Genomic DNA, 22,064 nt, shown 5'->3' with positions numbered 1-22,064 from the left:
TTAAACTAACAAGTATTCCATATCGGCCATTAAAAATTGTCAAATTTGTAACCTCTTGATCGTAAGGTAAATGATGTCGAAAAATTATAAAATTTGATTTCTAGAAGTTTTAAATGCTGTAAATAACGTTTAATAGTATGGATCGTCAATTTAGAAGCTCTATCATCGAAAACGATTTATGAGTACGAGAGTGATCGTACTCACAATAGTATAGTAGTCGGACCCTCTATATATATATATATATATATATATAAAATTGAGCTAAAATACTTTTAGAAGCACAACCTCTTGGTACTTCTAAGTTTCTAACCCTTGGATTTACTCTTTGATTACTATTAGCTTTTGGATCAAACACTATTCCACCTACCACCATCATCACAACCCTGCATCTCTTCATCCAAGTGCTAAAAACTCAAAGCATCAATCTCTTGGCACTTTTGGGAGTATTCTAACTCAACTATATATATATATATATAGAATTAGACTAGGATACTATTAATAGTAAAATGCTAATTTTGCTATCAAGTTTTTAACCCTTGGATGAAAAATTGTAGGGTCTGGATGATATTAGTTAGTTAGAGTTGAGTAGTCCCCCTAGGGTTGAGTGGTCCCCACTGGGTTATAGTATTTAATTAAATAATGAAAAGAGTTGATTCAAAGACTAAAAAACCGGTAGCAACAATAGAATTTTGTTACTAATAGTAGCCCAGTCCAACTCTATATATATATATATATAGCAATATGGTGATTTCATCCTTAAACGATGTATGAAAATAATTGTTCTTGTATTTTGAGCAATTTTGAGACCTTCAATTGGTTGTTGTTATTTCTACAAGGAAAAACTGTGAAACTTTTCGTCTGCACAAGACAACAATTGAGCGCAACTAGAGAATGATCGATCAGAATCCTCATCAACCAGATTGATCAGAATCGAGGAGACTCGCTAGCCCATGCAATGTACAGGCTTAGTTTTATTCGATCTACGATAGACTGAGCATTTACAAATTAGGTCCTAGCAAACGATCGGGTACTCTAAGATCAAACCACATAACATATGACAAAGCTTATTTGGGCCGATCTCAGCACAACCCGCTTCGGCCCAAATGTAAATAAAATTAATTGCTTATTTATTCTTGAAAAATAATACGGTTTGCAAATTTATTCCCTACAAAAATTTATGTATGCCTACGAAGATTTAGTCATCCAACATGTCTCTCCGAAGTTGCATGGCTTGCAATATATCTTTCTTCATTAATTGACCGGTTAGAATTCACTTTCGTTCAACCAAATGACCATTTACCTTTAATAAATATTTTTAATTATGTTTGATAATATTTATGAATTTTAATATTTTTATTCTAACTTTCATATTGTTCTCCATGAGCTATAAATTATAAGGAGACAATTTCAAACGTAACCTTTTAAAACTTTAAAATATTATTCATGTCACTGTAAATACATAAATCTATCACAAATGCTCCGCTAAACCCCAAACCGGAACCCAAACCCAAAGCCTAATCCTATACCCTTTAATATATACTAGTGTAGTGGCCCGCATATTGCAGCGAGTTATATTGATGAAGCGAGACTTCGAAATAATGTCCTATAATATTATAAAAATGATAAGTGATTAGAGACATATCATTTTCAAATCTTTTAGTAGATATAGTACAGTAACACGAACTTTATAGTAAATAGATGTTACTGTAAAACTGAAATTACGTAATCTACTAAACAAACAGGAAACAAAATGTAAGAAAAAAATTAATATTTTTACTTGATGTATAAATTCAGTCTATATTCAAACCATGGGAAGTATCCATTGGTAGAAAAAATGGCGAAATGACAACGCATCGGACAAAGGGCACCATTCATCACGATGACGGTCCATCTTTAATCAACAGAAAAGAAAATGGAGAAAAAAGAAAAAAAAAAAAAAAACCAGCCAATTTGAGAAAAAATAATTAAAAAGATCAGTGAAAAATATGAGTTGGGCTGGAATACTATTGATACTATTTGGCTCTTTTGCTATCAAGTTTTTAATCCTTTGATGAAAAATTGTAAGATTAGAATGATATTATAGTCCCTCAGGGTTGAGTGGTCTCCACTAGGTTATAATATTTTCGATGGTTAAAAATGATGAAAGGGATTGATTCAAAGACTAAAAACTTGATAGCAAAAGGAGGCAAATACTATAAATAGCATTCTAGCCCAACTTGAAAAATATTACTTTATATATTATTGATAAAATAATATAGCTTATTTATTGTGAATAAAGTATATTATATATTATTATCAATATAAGAGTTTTCAGAGTATTTCTTTTTTTCTAAAAACTCAAGTATAAGTCCATAAGGATTAATAGTAGTTTAATTTTTTAAAAAATAATTATAATAATTAGTGGACCCACATCCCAAAATTAAGGGTGTTAGGCCACATCAACATAAGGCCATGAGGATTAATAGTAGTTTATAGATTATAGATTTATAGATATAAGAGTTTTCAGAGCATTTCTTTTTTTCTAAAAACTCAAGTATAAGTCCATGGGAATTAATAGTAGTTTGATTTTTTTAAAAAAATAATTATAAAAATTAGTGGGACCCACATCCCAAAATTAAGGGTTTTAGGCCACATCAACATAAGGCCATGAAGATTAATAGTAGTTTATAGATAGATTATAGATTATATATACATATATTATTGATGAAATAATATATATTATTTGTTATGAATAAAGTAGATTTATATTATAATCAATATAAGAGTTTTCAGAGTATTTCTTTTTTTCTAAAAACTCAAGTATAAGGCTCTGAGGATTAATAATAGTTTAATTTTTTTAAAAAAATAATTATAAAAATTAGTGGGACCCACATCTCGAAATTAAAGGTGTTAGCTAGTCTAAATCAACATAAAGCCATGAGGATTAATAGTAATTAATAGATTATAGATTGGGATTAATAGTAGTTTAATTTTTTTAAAATAATTATAAAAAATAATGGGACCACACCAGAAAATTAAGAGGGTTAGACCACATCAACATAAGGCCATGAAAATTAATAGTACTTTATAGATTAATAATAAAAAAATTAGTGGGACCCACACCACGAAATTAAGGGGGTTAGGCCACATCAATATAAGGCCATTTGGATTAATAGTAGTTTATAGATTTTTTTTTTAAATAATTATAAAAAATAATGGGACCCATACCACGAAATTAAGATGGTTAGACCACATCAACATAAGGCCATGAAAATTAATAGTACTTTATAGATTAATAATAAAAAAATTAGTGGGACCCACACCACGAAATTAAGGATGTTAGACCACATCAATATAAGGCCATGGGGATTAATAGTAGTTTATAGATAGATAATTATAAAAATTAGTAGGACTCACTCCGAAATTAAGGGGGTTAGGTCATATCAACGTAAGGCCATGGGGATTAATCCCACACCCCGAAATTAAGGAGATTAGCCACATGAGCATAAGGCCATGGGGGATTAACTCCACACCTCAAAATTAAAAGGGTTAGGCCATATCAGTATAAGGTCATGAAAATTAATAGTAGTTTTAAGGACACCAATAATATTTGACAATTTGAAGCAATATTTATAAAATTAATATTTTAGGAGGGTATTGAAGAAACTAACCCGATTATAAATCAAAACGAAGTGTTCACGAAAACTAAATTTAATCGGGCATACTACTCCAAACTGCAAAAATTAACAATTAACTAACAATAGTCAATCTATAATAAGAATACATTTGTATTTTTTAAAGTTTTGGAATACAATCTATAATCTAGAGTAAGAATAAATTCCACTTGTTATATTAGATTTTTTCAAAGTACTAAAAGTTCTTTGAGATTTTTTATAGTCTTAGATGAAAAAAGTGTAAGATGTATACAGTATAAATGAATGTATACAGAGCATTTTTCTTTTCAATTAGATCGCTGCTACCTATGCACTCAAAAAGGAGTATAAATTTTACACCTCTTCATTCAAAAGTCCACAATGAATCCTTATTTTATTTATTTTTTTTCAGAAATAATATCTAATATGTCCTTCAAAATTTTAAATATATATCTAATATATCCATGATTGATCACAATGTTTTTATTGACTTTCAAAAGTTTCTTCCAATATTTCAAACCATAATGATTTGCTAATGTGATTTAAGGTTTAGAAGAATATTCTAATAATTTTAGAATAAATTTGAAAATTTTAAATAATTGTGCCAATAAACAAATAAAAGCCCTATTTTTTTAAATGAGAGATTATATATTATCTATACAAACTACTTATTTGAAACTCCTATTCAGCCACGTGACATGTTCTCATTGCCCCCTCTATTGCCCCTCTTGATTACAGATTCAACGGTGTAGATCAACCAACTCTCTTTCTTTCCACTCCGAAACATGCCTTTTCCCTTTCCCAAAAGACGCTCAATCTTCACACTCCATTTTTTTGATCGGATGGCTGTGGTGGAATCAACTCCTTCCCCTCCCCTCTGCGCGTTCCTTGCCCAGCGCATGCCTCCTCCGCTGCCCAAAGCGCCGCTTTCTCTCTTTCTTTCCCTCTCTCTTTCTTCCTCTCTCACCTCCATCCTCTCCTCCCTCCTCTTCTTCTCTAATGCCTGCAATGTCCATCCTTAGGCATCATGATTAGGCCTCCTACACCTACCCTCCTTGGTTGATCCAATCGCCTCGATTGCGACGCTCGCCGATCCAACGGTTGCCATTAAGTTGGATCCCATGCTACCTAATCTATGCTAGTCTATACAATCTATTTATTTGACACTCCTATTCAGCCATGTGGCATGTCCTCATTGCCCCCTCTACTGCCCCTGTTGATTACAGATTCAACGGTGTAGAACAGCCAACTCTCTTTCTTCCTACTCCGAAACATGCCACTTCCCTTTCCCAAGAGACGCTCAATCTTCATCCTTCATTTTTTTGATCAGATAGCTGTGGTGGAATCAACTCCTTTCCCTCCCTTCCGCGCATTCCTTGCCCGCGCATGCCTCCTCCGCTACCCAAAGCTTCGCTTTCACTCTCTCTTCCCCTCCCTCTCTCACCTCCATCCTCTCCTCTAATGCCTGCGATGTCCATCGCTAGGCGTCATGATTAGGGCCTCCTACACCTATCCTACTTGGCCGATCCAATCGCCCCGGTTGCGACGCTCGCCGATCCAACGATTGCCATTAAGTTTGATCCCATGTTACCTAATCTATGCTAGGGATCTAAACTATGCTACAAGTAGGATTGCTGAAATCCCTCTCCCCCCGGTTGCCGGTGCTGCTCTTTGCTACTTTCTCTTTCTTCTCCGTCTTCCTCGCTGCTCTTTGTCAGTCTACTAATTCGACAGCAACGATAGGATAGCTATGTTTTATTTCAAATTTTTTAGAATCTAATGAGATTTTTACAAACTCTGGTGGAGATATTTTAAGACTTTCTCTTCTGTTCTCTTCTTCCCTCTCTAACTTTTCTATTAATAGTCTATACTTTTCAGAACAGTACAGTTTACTTCTGTTCTCAAATATAAAGGTAACATAAATGTACTTTTGAAACATAAAAGAAGAAATTTGGCATTTCATTACTATAATCACTGTTGGTTTTTTGCACAGCATGGCTATTCTGACTACTATTGTACTTCTGTACATTCTGTTGTTTCTTAGGTGCCTATAAAATTCCACCTTTTTTGCCTATTCACAAGGTATTCCCTATTTTCCTTCCTCTTTTCTTTAATGTGTTTTGTTGTAAGGCAGTGAATTATTTCCTTTCTATTCATTTACTACATGTTTTAGTTATTTTCTGATGGTACTACCTATTCTTGCCCACATGTTGATTTTTTTTTTCAGAGTTTGGGTGGACTATTCTGTCACGTTCCGAGACCGCCAATTTGGTCGGGTCGGGCCCGCACACAGACGCCAAACAAACAGAACCTCCTTTGTTCGTCTAAGGCTCAGCACAACAACTAAACATGTATAATAAAATGCCCAGAAAAATTTTCAGTATACATGGCTTACTCGAAGGTAAGCAACACAAGCAAGTGAAGTAAACTAACCAAATCATTTATACATTGTAACTTGATTACTTTAAATCAAATACAAAGCTTGCATGTTATAACATTCATACATTTACATTTCCATCTCTCAAACAAATAATTTATATTTTCCTTTATCAACTATAACAAATAAAATATACAAGGTATAACTATACTCAATGGATGTCGCTATCTATTGCGAGCTATCCCTGTCATGATCCTCGGCCACCCCGCACGAACTAAAACCTATATGGTTAGTGGTGTGAGAACTACTAAAAGTTTCCAGTGGGTTCGGCCGTCAACCTCGCCGATTCACCCACTAGGTCTATTCAGATATATGTAGACAAGAAAAGAAGGTAGATAGTAACCAGCTAACACATATAACTACTACAATTTTCTCTTTTTTTGTCTTCTTTAAAATTTTCTCTTTTTTTGTCCCCGGCTGCATTTATTTGTTTTCCAATTTTATTCCTTCATTTTTCCTGTGCTGTCAGTGCATGACAAAAACAAAAATAGCAGCTTTGTTGTTTTATAAATAGTAACTTTAGTGTTTCATCTAACAGAAACTGTAGTTTTCACCACTGCTTCGGTGGGTACCAACAAAAACAAATTTTTTAGTTTTTCAACTCCAATATTGCATTTCATACATTATTTTCTATATTTGTTGACTGTTTTTTTCTCTCTTTACCCTCCACTCTTCTGTCTTGCTCTTCCCCTATTACACCTTTGTGCTTTTCTACAGCTGCCGGTATGTCAAATGTGCAACTTTCCTACGTTAGGTTTCTTCGAGAGATATGTGAGCAACTACAGGTGGATATGCTGCAGTTCGTCGTGACAGTAGATGCGAAGGAAAAATTTCCTGCTTACGTAGATATTCAAATCCATCGATCTGAAACTATAGTTGAATCTACTCGATGTTAGAGTGCCCAATCTTCCACGTCTGCTGAGGCTTAATAAGACGTGGCTCGCTTAGCTATTAAAAGGCTGGTTGAGGAATTAAATTTGCAAGTTAAAGATGTTAACTATGATAACTATCTATTCTATAAGGATATGTACGATCACCTGACAACAGAGCACGCTGTGATAATTGCACAGTATTATAAATTGATACAAGATTATAATTTGCTAAAGGATTGCTGCGTCTCTATCGTAGTACAAAAGAATGAATATGTTGATGATCGGGTCAAGATATGTCACACTATCCAGGAATGCTATACAGTGGTAAACCGCCTTGGTCCAGTTGATCCTATTGCAAAATCTGCTGCGTCGGGCGCTGTGTCCACTCTTTTGGATTAGATGTTGGGGTCTCAAAGATTAAGATATACTGTCTTTGTTATGTCTATTTTGTACGTAATCTGCCTGTGTAGTTTTGGCTTTAGGAATGGTTTACTTATAATCTCTTCAGATTTTGGAGTATTTTTGGGCTAAATGTAGATGCCTCCAAATCTGTGATGTAGTTAGTTGGTTTTGCCTACTTTGTATCCAGCTATCCATGTTGCTTTTACTTTCAGAATATCTTTCCTGTAACTTTTTCAAGTTTTCAGAATGCTATTTTTATGTTTACTATTGCTCAACGCTTTTCCTTAACTTTCTTTGTTGATATGGTGCAGTTTTTTCTTTTTCAAAAAAATAGTGCAGTTTCAGAATGCCATCCCTGTAACTATTTAGATTTTTTTTACAACACTACTTCTATGCTTACTACCCCTCAACGTTTTAATATCTTTTCTACAGCTTTGTTTGTTTTTTTTCTTACTTCTATACTTACTACCTCTCAACGTCCACTAATCTAACTATTTTAAACATGCCCGCATTTAATTAAATATAAATAATATCAGTTCTGCTCACATTTTATTTGAAGTATTTATTTATATAGTTCTAATCTTTATTTTGTATGCACTTTGTTATCCACTTATCTAACTATTTTATCAATTCTGCTTATATTTTTTTTAACTTTTAATTTATTAAAAAAACATTATATTCACTAACTATTATTTGATTATCCGTCGCGAAGCGCGTGTCATTTACTGGTTATACACCAATTTTTGGGTTTAGAGCATTTAACACAAACCGGACCGACCCATACATGCTACATCGGGTCTAAACCCGCATATAAATTTGTATACGGATCCACTATCTTTCGTTCTCCACTCCCAAGTCCCAAGTATATAAACCGAGGCTAGGGTTTCGGATACGCCGTTGCTTCCGCCGCGCTTGTATCGTCTCCACCTCCCTCCTAGGGTTTCTGCGCTCTCTCCCTCTGATCGACCATGGCGGAGCAGGTAATCTCGGATCTGTACCGTTGTTCTTGTGGATGTTTCTTTTCTTTTCTTTTCTTTTCTTTTCTTTTTGGTTAAATTTGTTAACGAACGGATTAGTTTTTTGCCACTTTTGGGATTCTGAGAGGAATATAGATCAAGAGGTTCGATTTGATAGATATTTTCATAGATCCGTAGGACTAATGGATATATAATTTGCGATATGTTCTCTGAAGGATTTAAATCTTCTTGTTCTATGTCAATTATTGTGTGATGGAGACGTTGCTTGCTGAGTTTGTGCTAATTATGAGTAATTAAGCTCTTTGCTATACATATATATATATAATTACTTTTTTTTCAGTTTAATTGTTGTTTGTATAGGAGAACATAGCATGTTGAAGATGTTGTTAGATTGTTCATGTATATAAAAGTTACTAGTGGCAACAGAGGATTTGTGAACAAGAATATAGTACGCGCAAATCTTGCATATTATGTGGCCAAACCATTTATCATGGCACTTCCTACCTAATTTGTGCATGGTTTTACTTGTAGAAGATTGTAATCGCAATTAAATTTAAGACCTAGTTTGGTAATGCGGTGCCTAAAAGTACCATTTTTATTCTTTGGAAAGAACCAAAAAAAATCCAAAAGCACCTCCAATCTTCCTTCATCAAATACTGTAAAATTGCAGTGGCAACCGCCACTAGAGAGGAATGTGGTTGCCACCACAATTTTATAAAATTGCTATGGTGGTGGTTACTGTAGCAATTTTATAGTATTGGAGGGGGGAAGATTAGAGGTGCTTTTTTATTTTTTGGGTCTTCCAAAGCATAAAAACAGTGTTTTTAGCCACCGCCTGACCAAAATAGGCCTAAGGCTGTACTATTTTTATCTTTTTTTATTTTTTACAAATTATAGCTAATTTAGACATTGAAATCATGTGGCTGGCGTGTTTTTAATGAACAATATTCATTTTTTGTATTGTTTTGGATCATATGTAAAAATAGGTAATATTGAGTTTTTTTTAACTAATCTGTCCCTTTTTTCTGACAGACTGAGAAGGCGTTCCTGAAGCAGCCTAAGGTGTTTTTATGGTATGGCTGCAATTTTTATCACTACAAGTGTATTTCTTTTTTAATTGATAGCTGGGATATCGATGTTGATTTGATGGGATTGATGCAGCTCAAAGAAATCTGGAAAGGGAAAGAGGCCTGGCAAGGGTGGAAACAGATTTTGGAAGAGCATCGGACTTGGGTTCAAGACTCCCAGGGAAGCTATTGAAGGTTTGGTCTCATTAATTGATTCTTTCTATGCTGCTTCAATGTTTAATCAGAGATGTTGTGCTTTTCTCCTGGATTGTGGGGCCAATCCATTCTCCTTCTTTTCTCTTTTAGTTGGAAAATTTAGGCCAAAGTGGAACCATTTGGATTTGCTATTGCTATCTTACGGTTGCATATTTCATGCTTTAGCGCTCGTGTGATAACCTTGTAATCTTTGGATTTATCTTGTTTTAGGCCCTGCATGACACTTGATATAGTGATGTTGTAGTTTAGGCGCTATACTGCAGTTAAGTTTGTAGTTTGGGTTAACTTCTTTACCACTGTTTAACATTCATTAATTATTTTTTTCACTTAAATTAGTGGTGTTTTCAGGCATTATTTGACAATCTTGCATTTTAGCAAGTCCCTTTCTCGATGACTAGCAAGCTCTTGGTGTAAATTGTACTGAATTTGAAGTACTTCTTGCAAAAAAAAAAAAAAATGAAGTGCGAGCATCAACCTAGGCAACTTAATCCATGTATGGACAAATTTCTTTCTTTTTCCTTACAACTCAGATTGCCTGATTCTACAATGCATGAACCCATATTAAAGCCTGCAAATCGTTTAGAAGGTAGATTATTGGCTTAAAACACTACACTTGTTAGAAAATGTTGGCATTTACTTTTCTTCTCACTCCTCCATTTCCCACTTTAAAGCCAAAGGATCTAACTTTATCCTCGTAGTTATTATAGTTAATAAACAACTTCCAACCAGTGCGCAAACAAATTTGCAATCAACATTTATATCTAAAGATGAGCAAAAGTGATTTTTTACTTGTCTGAGGGCAAAGAGCAAAATGTCGTAAAGATGGAAGACAAAGGCTTAGCTATTGAACCTATAAATGGCATGGCTATTTTTTGCATGGATTAGTGGCTGATGGAAATCTACTCCTATTATCCTGAAACCATGCAGTTTCAGAAGCCCTTATGGTAACAATTGTTCTGCAACCAAATGCGACCTTAGGCCAAAGTTGTCATTGCCACCAAACATAGCATCACCCTATTGTGTTTATTTACCCTTAAGAAAATTTATCAGATGATAGGGCATATAGTCACCTGACCACGCAGCATAAGTTGCATCCATATATAGCTTAGGTATTGCATAACAGGCACATAATTAAGCAATTTACTATTGTAAAGTGTAATCTGATGCAGAATTCTGCATGGTATATCTATCATTAGCTACTCAAACACTTGAAACCTCAAATGTGATACAAGATTTTCTTGATTTACTTTGGTTATCGATGTATGTAAAATCACAATGTCTTCAGGAATATTCAAGTAAGGTTTAAAGTTATATATTTGCTTCTTCTTCTACATTTTTGTATATCTTCTTTATACTTATCACCCTAATCTTATTATTATAGTCACTATATTCATATTTAAAATTATCTAAACTGCATATGCATCTGCTTATGTGCTTGCATACTACTATTACGCTATACAGTGGACCGGCACGCTGCAAACTGCATTTGCCTATTCAGAACGTTGTCTAGGTAATAATCATAGACTGTTAGCTTCATAGTTGTACCAAGCACAAAACTGCTTGTTCTGTGGATCATTGCATGCTAAAAGGGCCGGACTATGTGGAAACCTTCTTTGAGCTATTATTTTAAAATGTCAATGAATATATGAGCATACCACTGAGATTCCACTGTCAATTTCTTATGCAGGAACCTATATTGATAAGAAATGCCCATTTACCGGAACTGTGTCGATCAGGGGTCGCATCTTAGCAGGCACATGCCACAGTGCTAAGATGAACAGAACCATCATTGTCCGTCGGAATTACCTTCACTATGTTAAGAAGTATCAGAGGCAAGTTTAATTGATCTTTTCTTAGTTTTCTATTCCAGTACTCGTCTGGTGAATAGGAAATAATTTGTTTTCTGCATTTATAGATACGAGAAGAGGCATTCGAACATACCTGCGCACATATCGCCCTGCTTCCGTGTGAAGGAAGGAGATCATGTTATTATCGGCCAATGCAGGTGAGCTTAAAAGAGTTTCTTAAGAAGTGCATTGTTTGCTTCTGTCAGTTGTTTTACTCAGGTTCTCAAATTGTATGTCGTGGTTTTTCGAATTAAAAGAAAGTGGTATCTATGTTTTTTCTAGGCCTCTGTCTAAGACCGTGAGGTTCAACGTGTTGAAAGTCATTCCGGCTGGATCGACGGGCGGTGGTAAGAAGGCTTTTACCGCAGCCTAAGGTAGCCAGCTAGCTTCCTGAGGAAAAAGATTTTAAGAGTGCTGGAGCTGGAAGAAAATTTACGCTGCTGAGCCAGCTATTGTAGGGTTTATTTGTTTTATGCTTTTGAGATATTTTGTTGGCTGAAATTATCTGAGCTTTTGAACAGAGAATGATATAGATTACGCCATGCTGTTATCCGAACTGTTTGATTTTGGGAACTGGCGAGTCTGAGATTGTGGGTCTGAAATTTTAAGCAGTTGCAGTTCTTCATCATTGTGGTGTCTCTGTTCTCTCGTTAAGTTTACTGTAGTAGTCATGCTTGTTTTGTCTTAGCTGACCATTAATTTTAAATCCAATGCAAGGATTGCTGGTGCCGCCGGTTGCAGTGCGTGCTTACATACAAACTAAAATAGGATTGCCAACATGGTGTGCTGCCGTCCACTAGCTAGTAATTTTGTTTAAGATGCGTGCTGACATTTGTAGCAATCATTTCTTTTGGAGGATGATGCAGTGGATGGTCTGATTTTGCAGAGCTTTTACTTCTATTTTTCTACTTTCTTTTCCAGAGTTTGAAAGTAAATCTTTTTCTGTTCTATTCTTCCGCTGCAGGAAAGTTTACACATTATACATAGTCCATTACGAACGACGGGAAAAAACTATGAACTTCTTTCTCCAAACAATAACAAGGACAGAAAATAACAACACGAGTGTTTTTACGTGAGAATATTCATCCAATGACTCGGGATACTCTCTATAATATGGTGCTTTATACATCCCATAAACACACAATAAAACACAAATAAAACACAGTAAAGCTTAACAACACATCACAAACCCACTCAAACTCTAATGCAAGCAAATGCTTGCTTGGATTAAACCACAAATCCTCGCACAAACTAATCTTTGATTCATCTAATATTAGGCATTCAACCGACTGTAACACTCAGAGCGGACTCACTTCCTGATATATAGTTGGGGATGCTCGACGCCCACTTGATCTTTTCTTCAAGTTTGAAGAAAACTGCGAACGATAACATTCCTTCTCTTCCTCACCTTGGCAGGCATATATATGTTTAGATACATTTTATTTCTTCTTAACAGTTGCATATGAGCTGAGAAAAGTGTATAGACCTTCAATCTATTGTCTCCAACATTATCAATTGCCGAGTCTGTACCTGCACATTAGTTGTTCTATTGCTAATGTTTCCATACGATGCCATCGACCCTTTGACATGTGAAGGCATGGGGGATCTGACAGTTTAAGAATGTAAAATCAACTGAAGAAAACTACAACATGTCTGAGACATAATGCGCCACATAGATCAAAGGACGCCATACAAAAAGAGTAAGGTACACTGGTACTGCTTTTCGTCTATCAGAAAACTGTTATTTTCATGAAGAAATGAACATATAGATTAAAAATAAGACCTGGAATTAAACATTATGGCCTTTGATGTCTATCTTTCTTTCATTTTCCCAATATGCCAGAAGCATACAAGGTTTCAGATCAGGAAAACAGAGAGGTCACCGGTTCTTTATAGCAGGGCCCAATATGATAAATAAAATAAAGGACAACTATAATTGCATACCTCATGATGTAAGGTGAAAAACTCTTCGACATGCACCATGTGCGAGTTAACTCAATTTGCCTGATATCATATTGTTCAGCCATTATAACACTTCACCGCACTAGAGTAAGAGCTCTTGTTGCCCGCTAGCACTGCAGACTGCCCATTAAAAAAAAAAAAAAAAGAGCATGTGACAACGACGTGGCATAATAAAACTGCTGTGAATAAGAATAGACATAAAGTGAGCAAGTAAATCCTTGATTATCGCTTTAACATGATGGCCATGATCTTAATTCAATGATTTTTAATAGTACATCCTAACAGGTAACTATGATGGCAATGCAATAAAGTTTTTAAGTCCTACTAATTGGATAGTAGCGTGGAACGGAGTTATCCTATGAGATAGAAAGTATCAGAGGTTTGACCTTTAAATTTCCATGTTTAGGGCCCGAAGGAGTTTAGCAATTTGCCATTTTAACTTTAAGCTGGAGAGATATCCTAAACATAAGCAAGAAAATAAGGGGTTCAACTAGCAAATATGAGAATTCACCTACATTCCATGACATGAAGAGATATAGAATGGAAGTGAGATCATTTGTTTGATGAAAAAGTATGAGATAAGATGAATGGAGAGAGGTGGACAGTAACTTTTAGGGTGTGTTTGGTCGCTATCTTTTTAAGATACCAGTAATCCAACAGGAATAAAAATAATAATAATAATAAGACGGTGTTTGAGTAAATGAACCAAGTAATCTAGCCGGTAATGCTAGATTCACTAGGGAATGAGATTCTTCCTGAATTACTTATCTTATTCCATTGGAAGAGGATCGATATCCTCATACTAATGGCCTGGGGTAATCTTAAGTTTTCTAACCCGACCCGTTATTTTTCTCCCTGCACCATTAGAGACCCTCTTCTGATATCTTCTCTTGACCTAGGGCTCAACACGATGATCATCTCCATCGATGGCAGGGGCATCGTTGTCCATTTCTGAGGCCTCCTTGCTCTCTAGCAAGGTTCGCGATGTAGTTTCTTCTCCCTCTTCTTTCCCCAACCTCCGATCAAAACCCTTTTTTAATATTTTGGATGAATTTATTGTTGGACCATGGGCTAAATCTTTCTAGTTTGAATTAATGTTGTGGAATGGCGTTTAAATAAGTTTATTGCTCTATTAGCTTTGATTTTGAATGAATTTATTGTTTAGATGAGTTTATTGTTCTATTAGCTTTGATTTTGGATGGGTTTATAGGTCAATTAGCTTAGACTCTTGATGGATTTGTTGTTTAAATGTCTTTATTGTTCTATTATCTTCCATATTGAATGATTTTGTTATTCAAATGGATTTTACTGTGGTATTAGTTTTCATGTTAAATGGGTTTGTTGCTCAAATGAGTTTTGTTGTTCTATAAGCTTTCATATTAAATGGGTTTGTTATCCAAGTGGGTTTTATTATTCTATTAGCTTTCATGTTGAATGGAGTTGTTGTTCAAATAGGTTTTGTTGTTCTATTAATCTTCATTATTTCTTGGAAAAATGTGGTTTTTGGGGTTATGATGCTAGTTTAAAGAGAACAGCTTATGATGTTATAATGTAATCCTTTCTTGTAATGAGAATTTTCTGTATGAAACTTTTTATAAATAGCCTAGTATGAAACTTGTTATAATGTTATCTTTACTTCTGCCATCTATTGCTTCTGCAATTGCTATTGCAATCTAGATTTACTATATAAATTTAACATACTTTCATATTTTCAATTGGATTAGATGATTAGAAGTAAAGATAAAATAAGTTTCATGTGTATGAAACTCTTATTCGGGCCAAGGTAGTAGCTTCTGGGAAATGGGTTGTTGTTTGCTTATTTGTTTGTACCAATCAAATCTAGGCCTTCGGTCTCTAATCTTTCCCATCTTATCACCAGCAAACAAATCCCTGACCCTCTCCTGATTTAGGAGGTTAAGACTGGAAGTTAAGACTGATATTTAGTATAGCAAGAAAACCTTTAATCGACTCTTGAAGTTACATATGGGCTATTAGTGAAATAAAAGCAATTGTAAAAGGTTTGAGCTACTAATTAACACGACTAACACAAATAAAACGAGCCTAGACATGGCATGCCAGTGTTTGACCATGATTTAGCTTGCAGTAACATGAATAACCATTCTGATTATGAACTGATGTTGTTAACATTGTATCGGAGGAATTATTGCAGAATATTTGTAGCATAGCTGTAACTCTTGCTTGAGGGCTTCTGTGTGCTATCTATAATCTATAACTATATATTATTCCTCAATAACTGCACACGTGTAGCAAGGAGGCGAAGGGCGCGGCGCGCGGGGGCCCGCGGGCGCTGGCTCGGGCAGAGCCGCGAGCGGGAGCGGGCGCGGCGCGGTGCGCGGGCGCGGGCGTGGCGCGAGGCGGGCACTGGCGAGGCACGGGCGAGGGCCGCGGGCTGCCGCCGGCGCTGGCGCGGGCAGCGCCGCGAGCGGGAGCGGGCGCTGGCGCGGCGCCGAGGCGGCTCCGGCGCTGGCGTGGACGCGAGCCGACACGACGCGGGACGGGCGCTGGCGCGGGGACGGCTCCGGCGCTGCCATGGACGCGAGCCGACGCGAGGCGCAGGCGGGCGCCGGCATGGGGTGCGCCGTGGCAGGCGCGCGGGCACGCGGCGCAGCTCTGGTTGCGGGAGCGGCGCGGCGCGGGTTTGTCCGGAGCAGAAAAAAGCGGGGTTCATTTGGGAATTTTATCGGGGTCCACGAGGCCATTTCGGCCTCGTGGACCACGTGAGAGGGCGATGGACCTCCCTCTCATTCTCTCTCTCTCTCTCTCTCTCTCTCTCTCTCTCTCTCTNAAATATATATTTATTTATTATATATATAATTTTATTTATAAATATATATTTATTTATTATATATATTTATTTATTATATATCGTATTTTATTTGTATATATAGATATATTATTATATAATAATTTATTACATAATTTATTATTTATTGTTATAAAATGTACAATATATAAATAAATATTAAATAATTTAGACTACTGGTATTAGATATAAATATTAATTTTATAATATTGAGCATTCACATATAAATTGTATATTAAAAAATAAATAAAATTGATGCAGCTTAAGTTAATTTTATATTTGACAAAAATTAATTGCGAGAATCACGAACAATGATTTCTCTTCTCATTCACTAACTACTGGAGGCTTACGATAACTACTAAAATTATTTCACTAACTAATGGGGGATTACTATGCATACTAAAATTTTTTGATGTACTTATTGCACCATTTAAATTCTGAAATTGATTTTTATAACTAATTTTTAAAATTAAATTTTAAAATAACTACCGGCAGCATCGCGCGGGTCCCTTAACTAGTTTATTTTATCCTGTCATGTACTTGATAGCATAATGTGAGAGAGCCAAACATATGCTTCTGCAAGTTTACACTTCGTACAGTCCCGTAACATTTTCCAAAATTGATTCTGTTCTTCACAATTAAGCATCATAGCATTTTGGAAAGAGCAATGCTACTTCTACATCTATCCTATAGGTTTAAATCTTACATGTAGCCTTTGAAAGGCTAGAATTTACTCGCTTATCATATCAACTATTTTATCAATACTGAAAACACAAAGAGGTTTTATCTATCCACTCGCCTTTCGTCAGGGAGTCGCGGATCGAGCTCGTTCGGCTTCGACGTTGCTCGAGTGGACCGTTCGGGCGCGTGGGTGTTGCGGTTGCACCGTTAGAGGTCGGGCGAGCACGTGGGTTTCCACCTATCGACTTCTAGCCGACATTAGATGAGCGCTCGAGGTGGGTTGATATTTACCGAAATCGTCGGATTTCCTCGTAAATTGGAGTTTTATCAGCATGTATGTTTCATATGTAGTATCATGTTTAGTAGCTCAATTCATCGATTTGCATAGCTTTTATGGAATCTAAATTTGGAGCCTTAATTTCAGAACCGTTTTACATGCCGTTTTACATGTTGAACTTGGAATTAACTTAGGAGAAAACCAGTAAACCTACACTGTCAGTTTCTGAAAAGTTACCAGATTTAGCTTTAGGAGCTATTTTTAATTTGTATCACCGCTATTAGTGCGAAATGGATATCCAGATTAGTGTAGGATGAGTTTACGCTCGTACTAGGAGGCCGAGCTCGTTTTACAGTTGTGTGTAGACTGTTTCGTACTGTCGGATGCCGTCGTGGTTGACGGTAGGCCAAGATTTGCATTAAATTGCGCCAAGAGCACGTGAGCTTTGGTTGTTAGACCAATTAGACCCATTTGCATTGACTACAGCCTGTGAGAGCCTGATTGAGCTCGGCAGAGACACGCTTACATACTCGGTTGGGTCGCGCCCACGAGTGCCACTCCGGAGTCTGGCTACCTTGCTTTGCGTTGATGTCGTAGTGGTCCGGTTTGGACCTTGCTCTCCACCGGCCGCCCTCGGGGTGGTGTACGATGTAGCTTAGACAGGCGGGACGGGCGTATCGCAGTCCCTAATGAGATTGGGTCAGTGTGATATATTTTCATATCTACAAATAGCCGGTGTTAGTTAGCTATAGTATAGGGGCATGTAGCTGTAGATTCCTTTCCAGCTTTTCTTACTATCCTTTGCACATATTTCTGTAGACTTAGTGGGTGAGCCGTTGAGGTCGGTGGCGATACCGACTGAGGACTACTCTATTTTGCAGTAGTTCTCACACCCAGTTGTTAACCTTTTTTGCAGAGCCTTCGTCTGCGGATGTTGCTGTTGCGGATTCGGACCGTGGGAAGGAAGTCGCGAGCTAGATCCCTACCAGTCTTGCCGCCGTGCTAGAGGAGTACCATCCAGAGGTAGTTTGGGGCTTTCTTTGTACATATTGTTATGTTGTCGTTGTACTCGCTGAAGCGAGTTGGGTTGCGGACTTTTGTATGTACAGGAACCCCTTTATGTTATTTATATATTTCAGTTTAGCAGCTCTTTACCATCTGGTTGTAGCTATGATTTGTTTATAGGTACAGCTATCGCTTCGTATACTCGAAAAATTCCTGAGTATACGGCGGGTCTGTTGGCGTGCCCGAAAAACGTGGTAATCCTGGGCATGACATATTAGGACTTAAATTATGCATATATATTATAATATATATATATATATATATATATAACAGAAGTCAAAGAGCATTGATAAGATGCAATCATTGTATGAAATAACGCAGAAACAAATATAGAGTTCACATAACTTAATCTTCCATTAAGCAGAACTACAAAATTGTTATGGCTCATTAACCTAAATTTCACTCTAGCCTTCATTCGCGTTATGCATACAAAAGAGAATAATTCTCACATATGTTATCTTAATCGTCCATTAAGTAAACTAAAAGATAATTCTCAGATCAACAAGCTGAATAAAGATGACTCCATTTCATTAACTTACGCTGACGCATTTGTTAATACTACACACATATAATAAAACTTAGTTAAGAGTGAAGTAAAAAATTTCAAATGGAATAAATTTGAAAATGTAGCAAACATACCGTTATTTCATGCCATTAATTCTTAGTTTCCGCTCGTATAAGACGCCTCGATCACTCCGTCCTCTCCAACGTGATATGCCCTCTGCTCTTCTGCCACAGAATTTCTCTGAAAGCTCAATTCTTCAAATATATCAGGAAAACCCCGTATCCGCCAGCCAGCAAACAAAACTTCAGAATGACTGGTCAAGAACGGCCGCCGTTACATAAAGGATGCACAAGGCAAACTAACTTCTCCCTCGGTTTCCCGAAGTTACGACCTATAAATGTTTATGTTAGCCTCATTCAGCATCCCCATCTATTCTTCCGCCAAAGAGTGCGAAGATCAGACGATAATCCTCACTCACACCCACACCCCTCAAAAGACTCCACTTAGCACATTGTCTTCATCCGACCTTTTAGACCCCAGCTCTTTTCGCGGCTTGGGCGAGAGCCCCTTCGCGAGCATCTCCTCGTCGTACTTCCTCGCCATCTCCACCATCCCCCTCTGCAGCAGGGCGTCAATCAGCGTGTTGTACGCGAAGGCATCGGGGCTACACCCGTGCTCCTCCATCTTCTTCCAAACGACAAACACCGGCCGCAGAAACCCCCACCGCCCGAACCGCTTGATCAGCATCACGTACGTGTCCGTCCTCGGCCGGCACCCCCTCTCGAGCATCCGCTCGAACAGCGCCAGAACCTCCTGCGGCCGGTTCAGATACTGGAAGAAGCAATGGTAGGTGAGCGCATTCGGCTCGCACCCGTGCTTCTTCATCCGGCTGACGAACGAGTAGGCCTCCCTGAACCTGCCCTCCTTGCAGAGCAGCTTGAGGATGGTGTTGTAGGTGGCGGCGTTGGGGGGGCACCCGGCGTCGAGCATCTCCCGGTAGAGCCTGATGGAGGAGTCGGCGCCCTGGGAGAGGCCGAGGGCGTGGATGGCGGTGTTGTAGGCGACGGCGTCGGGGGCGAACTTGCGCGCCATCTCCTTGAAGAGTCGGACGGCGTTCCAGGGCTTGCCGGACTTGGAGAGGGCGTCCATGTAGACGGAGTAGGAGTGGAGGTCTTTGGGGACGCGGTTGCGGTCCATGTCGAGCCAGAGCTCGCGGCAGCGGCGCCATCGGCGGACCTTGAGCCAGCCGCGGAGGAGGAGGTTGTAGACCTTGGTGTCGGGGGGAGGGGAGGAGGGGAGGAGGGAGAGGGCGAGCGGGAACTCGAAGTGCTTGCCGAGGATGTCGACGATGCGGGCGAGGACGGAGGGGGGCAGGGGTGACGAGGAGGCGGAGGTGGCCCAGCGGAAGAACTCGAGGGCGCGCTGCCAGTCGTTGGCGTAGCTGGACAGCGTGTCGAGGACGGCGTCCGGGTCGAGGGGGGCCGGCGGAGGGCTTGATGAGGAGGAGGAGGAGGAGGTGGTGGAGAAGAAGAGGGAGGTCAGGGAGGAGCGGAGAGGAAGACGGGCGGAGGAAGGGAGGGAGAGCATTGCTGCCTGCTTTCCAGGAGAGAGAATTGGCGAGGACGAACGAGGAGATCTGCAGTTTTTACAGATCTGTGGGCTGGATTCCTTGGGCCAAATTTTCGAAGGCCAAACAAGCCCGGCTCAAGTCTCAACTTGTAAAAATTCAAACTCACTCCAGCATAGTTGGGGTGTGACCGAGTATTGGAGAGGTTTAGGGCATGTTTGTTTGTGGGAAAGTGGGGCGGAAGTGAAAAGGAGGAAAGTCATTCTCGTCTTAAACGATCACTTTCGTTGTTTGATTAGCTATAAAAAAGTTACGGTCAAAACTCGGATTAATCTGAAACGATGTAATTGACTTCGGTTTATCATGGGCCCAAGTCAATTACGGTGAAGAGCGGTGAAAAAAAAATAATAAAATAATATACTAGATAAAAATAGTTATATTTAAATATATTTAATTATAGTACTAATTACCTTTTTTTCAGTTGGTATATTTAAAATATGATAAAAATTGATTAAGTAAGTTTTAATATTTTTATTTAGTTTGTATAATTAAAATATGATAGAAATTGATTAATTAAGTATTAATAATTTTTTTTACTTTATCATTTTATTGTTGTATTACTATAATTTATATATAAAAAAAATTAATTATTTTAAATTAAATTTTAATTATATAAAAATATAATTATATTATTTTTATTTATTAAATTATTTACTATTTATACATAAATTATAGTTTAAGGCCATACACTTTCTACCAAACAAACAGCAGAACTAATAAAACTTCACTTCCACGACTACGAAACAAATAGCGGGAAAGAAATAGTTTTCACCGAACTTCACTTTAATCCAAAGTCCGCTTCAACCCAAGTCCAATTTCGATAAAACAAGCATGCCCTTAGTCGAGAAGACGCACAGAACGATTGATGGTTGACAAGCTAAATTACTTTCAAGAGGCGACAAGCTTACGCTAGTGAACTCGGTCCTAGTAATTTGCCACCCTACTTTTTTTCCATTTACAGAGCACCTAAATGGGTAATTAAGCGGTTAGAGGCATTACGGAGAAATCTCTTTTGAGAACGGATGCGGAGGCAACAAGGGCAGCATCTATATGGTTGCCCAGAGTACCGTATGTAGGAGTATAAAGGAAGGAAGGATAGGGGTTAAGGACTTGGCAACTATGAATGATGCTTTACTTATTAAGTGGTTGTAGCGACTACTTACGGAGTGGAAGTTACAATGGACCAATTTACTTAGAACGTTATATTATTTTAGAAGGAGATCGTTCCTACTTCCCAACAGTGCAAGAGTGTGTTGTCCACAAGGGGGATTTTCAAATGTGGATTGTACTACAAGCTTAGGGATGGAGAGCTCATCGACTATTTGTCAGACAAATGGTGCGGCGAAACTTTTTTGAAGACGCATTTTCCAGGACTATATGATAAGATTGTTATAAAGCAAGTTTATATAAAGGAACGTTTCTCGCCTAACAGATGGAGATGGCGAAAAATTTTGAGAGGAGTTGAAACAAGGCTTGGGATGGCTTAGTAAGACTAAGGGAATTCAAGGATATGCTTGCTTCCTTTTGGACGACAAATAAACATGATGAATTACAGTGGAGATAGAATGCAGGAAACAGGTTCCCTGTTAAATCGATCTATACTATGACTCAAGGGGGAGGAATCTAAGATACCATGCTAATTCACATTTGGAAACCGAAAATACCTATAAAAG

General features: G+C 37.8%; 2 protein-coding genes across 7 annotated transcripts; one reads left to right on the top strand and one right to left on the bottom strand.

The window, feature by feature from the left end:
• LOC109704241 (40S ribosomal protein S11) lies at window positions 8,181-12,079 on the top strand. Its single transcript, XM_020225005.1, has 6 exons — window positions 8,181-8,323; window positions 9,353-9,393; window positions 9,482-9,582; window positions 11,291-11,435; window positions 11,519-11,608; window positions 11,733-12,079. Exons 1-6 carry the CDS (start codon window positions 8,312-8,314, stop codon window positions 11,821-11,823), a joined length of 480 nt encoding a protein of 159 aa, XP_020080594.1. The 5' UTR covers window positions 8,181-8,311; the 3' UTR covers window positions 11,824-12,079.
• LOC109704203 (pentatricopeptide repeat-containing protein At1g80550, mitochondrial-like) lies at window positions 12,455-20,430 on the bottom strand. 6 transcript variants are annotated; one of them, XM_020224997.1, is made up of 4 exons: window positions 18,899-20,430; window positions 13,395-13,532; window positions 12,937-12,980; window positions 12,455-12,858 (listed from the first exon to the last, which is right to left on the bottom strand). In XM_020224997.1, the coding sequence occupies exon 1, from the start codon at window positions 20,349-20,351 to the stop codon at window positions 19,254-19,256; it is 1,098 nt and encodes a 365-aa protein (XP_020080586.1). In that variant the 5' UTR covers window positions 20,352-20,430; the 3' UTR covers window positions 12,455-12,858; window positions 12,937-12,980; window positions 13,395-13,532; window positions 18,899-19,253. The 6 variants fall into 6 exon arrangements, with proteins under 6 accessions (XP_020080586.1, XP_020080577.1, XP_020080568.1 ...); XM_020224988.1 differs by having other exon boundaries at window positions 12,937-13,532; XM_020224979.1 differs by having other exon boundaries at window positions 12,455-13,056.

This window comes from Ananas comosus, linkage group 2 (assembly GCF_001540865.1).
Source record: "Ananas comosus cultivar F153 linkage group 2, ASM154086v1, whole genome shotgun sequence".
Taxonomy (NCBI): domain Eukaryota; kingdom Viridiplantae; phylum Streptophyta; class Magnoliopsida; order Poales; family Bromeliaceae; genus Ananas; species Ananas comosus.
The sequence above is the reverse complement of the archived record's forward strand: the minus strand, read 5'-3'. Positions and strand labels throughout refer to the sequence as shown.

Coding starts and splice junctions, on each gene's coding strand:
- LOC109704241 (XM_020225005.1), top strand. Junction 9,394..9,481: donor CAGCCTAAGGTGTTTTTATG/GTATGGCTGCAA, acceptor GGATTGATGCAG/CTCAAAGAAATCTGGAAAGG. Junction 9,583..11,290: donor TCCCAGGGAAGCTATTGAAG/GTTTGGTCTCAT, acceptor TTTCTTATGCAG/GAACCTATATTGATAAGAAA.
- LOC109704203 (XM_020224974.1), bottom strand. CDS start 20,351: ATGCTCTCCCTCCCTTCCTCCGCCCGTCTTCCTCTCCGCTCCTCCCTG.